This window comes from Enoplosus armatus, chromosome 19 (genome assembly GCF_043641665.1).
Source record: "Enoplosus armatus isolate fEnoArm2 chromosome 19, fEnoArm2.hap1, whole genome shotgun sequence".
NCBI lineage: Eukaryota > Metazoa > Chordata > Actinopteri > Centrarchiformes > Enoplosidae > Enoplosus > Enoplosus armatus.
This window is the reverse complement of record NC_092198.1, coordinates 16,055,734-16,066,253: the sequence shown is the minus strand read 5'-3', so window position 1 is coordinate 16,066,253 and position 10,520 is coordinate 16,055,734. Positions and strand designations below refer to the sequence as shown.

At 46.4% G+C, this 10,520-nt stretch overlaps 1 protein-coding gene across 2 annotated transcripts in view; it reads left to right on the top strand.

Annotated features, from left to right (window-relative positions):
• Window positions 1-5,545: 5,545 nt before the first annotated feature.
• The window catches only part of gphnb (gephyrin b), an 89,310-nt gene continuing 84,335 nt past the window's right edge, over window positions 5,546-10,520 (top strand). The window contains exon 1 of one of the 2 annotated variants that reach the window (XM_070925392.1): window positions 5,546-5,612. In XM_070925392.1, coding sequence (XP_070781493.1) covers window positions 5,549-5,612 — 64 coding nt within the window. In that variant the 5' untranslated portion in view covers window positions 5,546-5,548. The remainder of the gene's footprint in view (window positions 5,613-10,520) is intronic. The other variant, XM_070925391.1, reaches the window with a different exon arrangement.

Here is a 10,520-nt window from a genome sequence, read left to right as displayed (position 1 = left end):
TGCCACTTTGCTCGAGATTGCATGTAGCTGTCAAGTGATACGTATTTAGAACATAGCACAGACATGATGTGCAAAGCCAGTTATGTAGCCACAGAGAGTATGGTCGCTTACACAAACATTACATCAGACATGTCCCTATGAATAGGCAGAGAGAAGCGGAGATGGATGGACGTGTTATCTTCACTCCACTATGGTGCAGCTCAGACTGAATGAAGGCCAGGCTTGCCATAAACACAAATGAGGCACCTTTTTATATGTTACATGTTACATGTTACATACAAGAGAAACTGAATTGATTTGAAGGTGGAAATAGACGTTTTTAGGTCCATAATTTAACCTTTCCTAAACTTCCAAAAGTCCAAGCTGACTGATAATCACCGGCAGGAATCCGGGAGTGCTGAGCCCATTAACAAGAGGAGATTTTTTTGCTTTAAGGGCAGAAAATCTCTATGTTTAACTCCTCTGCATTAGGAGCCAATTACACGGCTGAAAAAAATGACCCGGGGTAGTTTGGTGTCCAAGGTTGTTTGTGCTGACATTCTGCTTTTCAAATGCCAGTCTGTTAATTATGCAAATGGACTACAAGGCCCCCCTGTATAAACATATACATAGGCCCCTTCATGTGTACATAGTCCCACATATCCTGCGAGTTATTAGAGACAGCCAGCTCTTGTTTCAATAATAAAAAAAAATTGAAATACGAAATGACCCCTCCGGCTGCAGCGAGCCTCCCTCTCCAGTATCCCTCTCAGACTCTCAGGCCCTCACTCTCCTCCTCCCCTGTCCTCTTTTTCCTTGTGGTGCAGCTCTTTGCGCAGCGATGCTATGCGACACTGGCCAGCTTTAGAGAAGGCGAGTCCACATTGCATTACTTCTGAGCGGAGAGAAATCCAGTATCAGATGTAATGGGTTTGATTCCAAAGCCCTGGGGCGATGTTCTACGCTGCTGTAATGGTGGTGGGAGTCGGCAGAGATCCTGCACTCATCAGAATGCTGCCTAACACACACACACACACACTCCCTTCCTTCTCATGTCTGCTCTCTCATTCTTTCCCTTCTTGTCTACACTCTCTTCATCTCCATCCCTTTTTCCCTCTCCTTGGATGACCAGAGGTGTACTCCACCACGCCTCCAACTCGTCCCAACCTCCTCGCCATGTTGTTGCCTAATTACTGTCTCTAAACAAGGGGCTTTGTCCCCAGCAGTCCTGAATTAAGTGTCTGCTGCTCATTCGCAGATGGATAATTGTTTTTTTTTTTCTTCCTCGCTGACTTCTCCTCTTCAGCTGAGGCCAGATTTAGTCAGGTATTCTGGAGGAGGCATCGTGGGATAATGTTGAATAAGCCCCAGGGTAAGTTTCCCTTTCTTGTTTTGCTTTTTTTTCCTCTTATTTTAATTAAAGAGCAGCGTGCCATCATGAGCAGGGCACCTCTCCAAGACAACATATGATTGGTTAAAGGAGCAACAAGACTAATTGTTTGCTCGAATCACTGCCATCACTACCATGCACTCCCTCTAAAGAGCTGATATAGTATTGGCTAATCAAACACACATCATATGCAATTTGATATTCAATGAAATATCTGACCTATATAAAATGATGAGGTACAAAGTTGGCGCCATAAAGAGATGTGTAACTTAGTGGAACTCTGTAAAACTCGCAGCTGCATGCTTTATCATGCATTTAACAGCTGTAGCCTGGTGTTTTCTTTTTAGGAATGAGGGCAGGCTTGGGCTCATTGGGGTGGAAGTAAAGCTTTATGGCTCTTATGGCGACCTTTTTTCCAGGATCTTCACAAGTCCAGAGACTTTAGGGGGAAGTCATGAGACAGAAGTAATAAAACAGCATCCAAAAATATCTCCTGTAATCTCTGTTGTTGAATAAGTTATGCTCTGTTTGTTTACATTGATGCTGAGTATGACTACTGCCCGGTCTGGTTTCCTTATAGCTTTAGATATAGATTCCACCCTCTGCCACATGTCCCAGCAGCCTAATGCTCCTGCATCTGGAGCCTTGGGGGAAAACGAGGGGCTTTCCTGGGCTCACCACGACGATGGGGAAGCATACGTTTACAACTCCCTCCACCTGCTGGGGCTCCCCTTATTATTGTGATGGATGGTGAGGGAAAAGGGGAGAGCGATGGCCCTTGCCTCCTCATCACCTATCCATGAATAGCGAGCAGCTCGACCAACGGTGAGGTAATTACACCGTCATTATAATGCACGTTTGTGCACAAGCATACACACAGTCCTCGACACACCAGATGGGGTCCCCAATGTCTTCAGCCCGATGCCTCTTTCCCTCCCTCCTCCATACATCTCTGCTCTTCTATCTTCTCTCCTCAGCTCCCCCCTCGCTACACCAACAAGGGAATTCCAGCCTTCCAGGAAAGCTTGCCAGCTCTGGGCCATGGTGTGTGTGTGTGTGTGTGTGTATTATATGAACAATTGTGTGTCTGTGCATGTATTTGCATATACCCACATGCATATACAACACCTCTGTGCATGCTGGTTGTCACCATTAACAAGGTCTGTTTAGCATTGGGCCCTCTCCATCATTGACAGGCACAGATGTGGATGCTGTCATGATGCCATGCTTCAGGGGAAGTGATCTACTCACATGTTCTAGACCAGCAAATGAGTTTCTTTCCACAGACATGGCCACCCCGCCTCAGACAAGAGTCAACTTTAAGAACAGTAGTTGGTTTAACCGACTTTTTAAAGCAGCATTTTTAAAGAGCAACTGAACAGCAGCAGAAAATTTGTTGTGGTGACCTCCAGTGGTTTAACTTCTCACCTTGCTTCTGTGATGTAGAGGTGTACTACAGGGTATGTTAGTAAACCGTGACATCACTGCTGGGTGTGGTTACAGCCTGGTGTGAACAGAAAAGTTTGGCGTTTTGGGAGAACGACTTATTCATTTAACTCTTGTCAATAAGACAAGAGTTTAATAAAAAGATTGAAATGATTCTCATGTCTGCACGTTAAATATGAAGCTATAGATAGCAGATGGTTAGGTTGGTTTACTGGGCAAGGCCAAGAAATAGTCCAGCGCATAACCCCCCTGGAATCACAAATGTTGTTTTCACACATCGGGGATTAAACATATGAGCTATAATGTGCTATTTGGTGAGCTTTAAAGGTTCTGGTAGATTGTTTTGCCAGACTAGCTGCTACGAGTCTTTATGCTAAGCTTAGATAACTGTCTCCTAACTGTAGCTTCATATTTACCATACAGACATGAGAGTGATCTCAATCTTCTCATCTAACTCGTTGCGTATTTCCCAAAATGTCGAACATGTCCTTTAAGTTACTCTTTAATCAATTTCTGTAAGACCCATGGGTGCCTATGCAAGTATTTGCTAGTGTGTATATATTGGTGTTAAAATAGCCTGTGAAGTCATTAGCAAATAAGTCAAAACAACATAAACAATAGACAAATAGTAAGAAAAAAAAGTAGTTTAAATAAAAGTCATGAGAAGAAATATATCACATGCTGCGGTTGCAACAACCAGAAAAATGACCAATTACTTTAGACTCTAACAAAAAGAAAATTCATGTACGTACATATGTAAACTCATCATGAGCAAAATCTCCATAGGAAATATGAAGACATATCAATAATACTGACCTGTATCCATCCAAAAAAAACAAGACAACAGCAATTCATCATTTAAGCTCCCAAGGTACTCTAAGTAAGTCTGTAGTGTATCCAACAGGCCTCTCTTTGGAGAAGTTTTGTCTCCCTGTGTCCTCCCCTCAACAGTGGCCTAACAACCTCAATACCCATGAACCGTAGCCTACAAACTCCATGGCCAGCAGAATTAAAGTGTCTGGCTACAGGAGACCTCTCATCTCTATTCCTGATGCTACTCTTATGCTCAGAAATCCTAATTCTCAATTCCTTTTTTGTCTTGCCCATATAGCAAAACCCACAAGGACATTTCATGTGTGATATATGCAATATGCATTAGTGTATACTGATAGATGTGATTGTGAATAATCACATGTATGATTGGGACAGTTTTATTTTGTTCCTTATATGTATGTAAACGTAAAATTATGTTTGAAAGTTCCTTTGAATGTGTGTTTGTTTATATGCAGATGATAAATGTTAGACATATTAAAAGCAGAGGGGACATAGCCATTAGCCTATGAAATTAGTGTTATTCAAGCACAGGTGAAGACTTGAGTTATGGAATTAATGAGGACAAAAACTACAACAGGTGCTTCAACATTCTCAGGTAGGTTAAGTTGTGACTATCCAGTTTTTATTAGCTAACCAGGTTAGACTGTGCATGGTACTTTTATGGGCCAAAACGTACCTTAAAATGAGAATATGCATCCCTATGGATTCTTGAGATACATCCATCTGAATCTTAGGAGGATGAGCGGTAGAGCAGTACGACATAGATATGTTGTACTGAACTTAAAAAGTAAAATAAGATCCACTGAGTTAAAATCTAACTCAGGTTTAGACATCAGATAAGCTTTGAAGGTCTATTTCGTGTCCTTGGCTGACACACACCTCCTGTTGCTAATTGTTACACAATGGAAGAGGGAATTGGCTACTATATAAAGTGTGGAAATTGTGTCAGTTCTTTTGGTTAGGTCATTGGACACAGACATGGCAACGCTATTGAAGCGAGCCAGTCAGGCTGGAAGAGATGCCCCATTTCTTGCCACGGTTACTGTGCTCATGTACGTGTGTTAATGAATTATGTATATTGATAGATTCCCAACAGAAGCTGGAGGATGGGCATTTTATTTTTCCATGAGAATAAACAAGGGAAATTACACACCATGGAAGCGTGCAGCCAGTCTATGAATAGAAGCGGTGCTTTATTGCCCGGGGATGCAGTTGCAGTTTTACAGGTCAGACTGTGATCTTGTCTTAAGCCTCTGCATTGAGATGTAGCCAACATATCTCTGGGGTGCTGTCGCCGGCTCTTAGAGGGGCACCTTTAATCTCTAAAAGCAGGGGTGCATTTTATGGGGGGTGGGGGGGTGGGGGGGGGGGATTGGTGGGTGCCAACATGGAGTTTTTCAGATTGGAGAACTGATACTGATATTCATCAGGTTAGGGGTCACATTTGAGGCGTCCAAGCAGCATGGATCTAAAATTCCAGCTTCAAAAATGGCATCAAATGCATGACATGAGAAAAGTGAGTGGCGTCTGCAGACGCACTGCTAGTCAGTCTCCCCTAAAAGCCTTCACAGGAAATCAATAGTGGTCTCCATAAGACTTAATCTGGGATCCACACTACTACCGTGGCAGGCGGCCAGCTGAGTGATGTGTGCGGTTTAAACGGCCCCCGCATCCTGCCCGCTTATCTGTAGGTGTCCCGATGATCGCTCGGCTTTTCTACTCATCTCGTCTGGTTGTTTTTTTTTTTTTTTTTTTTTGCTGTATCCCAGCCCTCCTCCATCTCTTCCTCCTCCTCCCCCTCCTCTTCCTCCTCCTCCCCTCCCTCTCCCCGCTAAGTTCGATGCGATCGGCTCTGGGCCCTGCCGTGAGTTCTCGGTGCGGGCGACAGCGCTGCTGAACATGGCGTCAGACGGGATGATTTTAACGAACCACGACCACCAAATCCGGGTCGGAGTCTTGACAGGTAAACGCAGAAATGCCCATCGGCTCTTACGCATGTTGCTCGTATTTCCATGAATTCATTTCCGCCGGCTGTCCTCCCGGATCTTCATACATGTCGGCTGCTTTTTGCGCGGCGGCGGCGGCGGCGGCGGCTCTCGGTCTCTCGCTGGCTTTTGCAGCCTCTTGAAGGCGACGCTGATTTAAAGCCCCCCTTTTTCCTCCCTCTTTCTGTTACTGGTGTGCGTTAACGGACATGCTACGTTCCACCCCGTGCTTATGCGGTGGAAGCGGTAGCCTAAATGTGGGCTCTGCGTTGGCTATGTGTCCGCTCGTGTAGGTTTCTTGTCGAGCCGTTTTCCCTGCTGAAGAAGAAGCTCAGTTTATGTGTATTGAATAATTCATGTCCCTATCTGCATGTCAGAGCTGCAAATTACAGCTGACCGTGTGTTGAGTCGCTGCTAAAGATGCTCGGGCTATAGATTGCATTATTGACACCCAGCTGACCACAGCGATTTTTGAAGTGTTGCTCACGACAGTTGCTGAAGGTGGATGTGGTGTTGGTGTTGGTGGTGGTGGTGGTGAGCGCATCCTTGGCCTATTAAGAGCAGTGGGTGATCCGAGAAAAATCTGTGAAAATTCGTGTAGACGTCGGATGTGGCTCATTTTGTGAATGACAGCGCCGGCCGAGGAGTTGACATGACACATGATAACGGCTCCGGCTCGGTGTGGCGGGGCTGAACACACGCTGAACACACGCTGAACACACGCTGAACGGGTAAATCCTCCTGACATTCCTCTGAACGCAGCGCGATGACGGCGTGTCTCTCACTTACCAATATTGGAGACGTTATGCGCTTGGATGTGCGGCTATGAGGCGGCGGATGGTGTTAGATCTGGTCGTCGCCGGCCTTCATCCCCCACCCCCCCCCCCCCCCCCCCCGTGTGTGTGTGTGTGTGTGTGTGTGTGTGTGTGTGTGTGTGCAGCCTATTGCTTTGTCATGTTTCTGATCGTCAAACATCACGCGAGGCGAATCCAGCGGTTGTTGTCATGATCGGAAAGTAAATGAAACAGATTTTTTTGGAGGAGGTGGAGAGGGAGGGAGGGTGGTGGTGATAGCGGCGGTGGTGGTGGGGTGGATGCATGATAAAGGCTGTCCAGAGGAATACCCCCCCCCCCCCCTCCCTCTCTCTCTCTCTCTCGCGCTCTGTCCATCCTGTGTGAGGCTCGGTCGATCAATATTTCATGAAAGCCGTGATCTCACACATATGGTATTCCTCCGTATGGAAATCCAGCACGGAGGAAGGTGGTAGGCGATGTGTAGCGATTGAGGAATGACTGTGTAGACCCTCTCCTGAAATCTGCCAGGGAAACCCCCACCACCAACAACACCAACACCACAACCACCCGTCGTCTCCTTCTCCATCCCCCCTCCTCCTCCTCCTCCCCTCGCGCTGGAGAGAGAGGGAGAGAGAGGGATGAGAGAGAGGGAGAGGAGAGAGGGAGAGGAGAGAGAGAGAGAGAGAGAGGAGAGAGGGGAGAGAGAGAGAGAGAGAGGGAGAGAGAGGGAGAGAGGAGAGAGAGAGAGGAAGAGAGAGAGAGGGAGGAGAGAGAGAGAGAGGGGAGAGAGAGAGAGGAGAGAGAGAGAGAGAGAGAGAGAGAGGGAGTGAGAGAGAGAGAGAGAGGAGAGGGTGAGAGGGAGAGAGAGAGAGGGAGAGGGAGAGTGAGGGAGAGAGAGGGAGGGAGAGGGAGAGAGAGGGAGTGAGAGGGAGGAGGGAGAGAGAGGGAGAGAGAGGGAGAGGGAGGGAGAGGAGCGCTCTGTCCGTGGTGCTGAAATCCAGCGTCACTCACAAATCAGTGCGGTACTGACCCTAACCGACGGTAAATACTGCATGCAGATAGATACACCCAGGGATGTGGAGGAGGACTAACCAATCTCAAGTCACCTTTTGTCCATCTCCAACACCAGTTTTTTGGGCTGGCATAACTATGCCATGAGATATTAAAGCTGAAAGAAATAGTCACAAACTGATGAGGATTTGGCGTTTTAAGGCTATTCATGCTGTTTTTTTTGTGTAAGTAGGTGGGTGTTTTGCCTCATGTTTATCAGCAACTGGAGGTCAGAGTATTCACCCCCATCCCATTTTTTTTTTTTAACACTACATCAATGCCCACGCCACATTAGAGGGGGTTAATTTCTCTATGTGTCATCAGTCACTTGAATCCCCAACTGTATCCCCAGCGTAGTGACAGACTGCCAGTTTGATCTCGCTGTGCAGCCGCATACATATGCCGAAGTTGAGACGCGCAGAGACACAACCGACAGGCTTATTTGTCTTTTTGATGTATTTGTGTGTGTATATGGAGTAGGAGGGCTTGCACTGTCAGGGAAACAAAGCATCAAAGGAGCGAGGGGGGGGGGGGGCGGATGGGGAGGAAACGGTGCACAGTGGCATTAAGTTGCCATGTTTTACCTGACCCTTAGCCTTTTAATCATGGCAGGATTACTCATAGCTACAAAGACCGCTGTGTGATTTATTTTTTATTTTTTTTGTGAGATGATGCATTTTGACAGCGAAAAACTCCCCTGCTGTGCTGCCATGAGGAAGCAGAGCTCCAAATATTCAGGTTGACTAGATCTCTCTTATAACGCGGAACCTTTGTCGCCACACCTCAGTCTTATACATCCACAGTGTTTATGCCGTTAGTCTGCTGTGTTATGGGGCCTGTGTGAGCAGAATGCTAATGGGGTCTGGAGCAGTGCTCAATCTCCCTTCCTGCGAGGGTCAAAGGTCAGCAGTCCACTCCTGCATTCAGTCACCAGGGAGGAGATGAGACCTTGGCTCACGCTCCTCCATCACTTAGCCCCACATCCCTCTAGACAGGTGACAGAGCCCAGGGGACATCTCTGTTTAGACCCTGGACACACAGTGCAGGGGAGGTGAGGTTGACGTGTCCAAGAGTGTGTACGTGTGTGTGTGTGTGTGTGTGTGTGACAATGTATGTATTTCTGGGAATGTTTGAATAAGAGGTGGGGTTTATTTGCGAGGAGAGGGAGGTAGGAAACTTGAAACAGGATAATTGGGGTGAACATGCTGTCACTTGTCAAAGATGTCACACTGAAAATGTGACCTTTGTAAGGAGTGGATGAAAGCTTCTCACGCTGTGCTCAGCCCATCGCGATGTGTGTGCGTGTGTTTGTTTTTTGTTTTTATTTTCTGTCTACCTGCGCGTACATGCTTGTGTGTGTTAGTGTATTTTTATGCATGAGCGCTCCGTGCCCAGTTTCTAGCTGTCGCTGTTTCTTTTCTGTTGAGTTTTAATTGTCCTGGGTCTCTCTCCCTGGGCCTGCCTCAGGGGTCTTGGCACTCGGCTACACACTCACTCTCTTCAGCTAAACATGCGTGCCTTCACTGCTTGATGTATGTGTATTTATGTATGCAGACATGCAGTCGTAAATGAAGTTTGTGACAAGCAAAGGACCATATAAACACTCCAAAGATAAATAGTCTTTTCAGGCGTATTCATTTACTTTCTTGTAGAGATGCTAGTTTGCTAGTCTGACGTAGCATGATGTATAGTATGAATGTATAATATAAACATCTGTATTGACTTAAAAAGGTGTTTCATATGGGAACATTTTGATCAGACCTTTCAAGATTTTTTGAGGAAACCCTCCACCCACATGAGAACCAGAGTTACACCGCACATTAAGTGCACACCAGCTCAGCTTTTATTTATTTGAAAGCACATATGAGTGTGCACATGTATGTCCTGTGTGTGTGTGTGTGTGTGTGTGTGTGGGTGTGTGTGGGGGGGGTGCCCTTTCCATGTGCGGTGTGTGCATATGCATGTGACTCTGCTCTGCTCTTTGTCTTTGTGCACTAATACTGAGCTCTGGCTGGAAAAACACAGCTTAGCAAATCCCCCCAGCCCCAAATATAGCTACTGTATGCATACCTCCCATGATCACACACTGAGAGAGAGAGAGAGAGAGAGAGAGAGACCTGCAAAAGGCATTCAGTGGCTTTTAATCTGTATAAAGCCAGTGTGTATGTGTGGGACCATGCGGTATTATTATACAGCAGCTCTCCATGCATGGGCCACGGATGCTCTTGCATGTGTGGCTTGATTCACAGCCCATAGAAAGCCCCATTGATGCTGGCTGCTGAGAGTGTGTGGGTTAACTCCAGCCCTTCCTCAAAGAGACGCGGACACACACTCAGCACCAAGCTTCCAATGAGGAGCCAGGGCAGGAAAGCTCCACTCTGCGACAGACAGCACACATTTCCCCCCCCCCCTCTCTCTCTCTCTCTCTCTCTCTCTCTCTCTCTCTCTCTCTCTCTCTCTCTCTCTCTCTCTCTTCCTCTCTCTCTCTCCCTGCTCTTTTTCTATCTCCCTCAGTTGTAACAACTGAGAGAGGCTCAGGGATGTGTGGGTGGCTCTCTAAACTTACATGTCTATCAGAAAGACATGAATCGACGGCAGGCAGGCTTCCCAAAACAACCACATTTAGATCACTCTCTCAATCCCTCTGTTAAGTAGAACTAATTCTGTGACTCCCTGCAGAATGGGTGGAAGCTTTTATTTTGGCGGAGTGGTGGTCTTAATCATATGCGGTCTGCATTTTCTTGGTCTGTTAAAGAGGTGAAGGTTTGTCCTAGAAAGCAGGCAGAGAAAAGCTTCATCAATATGTCTAGTTTAAGACGCCACACATGCTTAAAACACATGTTCATAATGGCCCATATCGAAACAATACATGTTGAACGGTGTGTGTTGTCTGTGTGTGTGTGTGTGTGTGTGCACGTGGTTTGCAAACATGTATGCGTGCCTGCTCGTGTGTGTACTTGTCTGGCTGTGGATGGGATAATAACTATTTAATCTGCTTTTCCACATAATTTAATCTCTGGAGTTTGTCCCAAGCTCACCTTA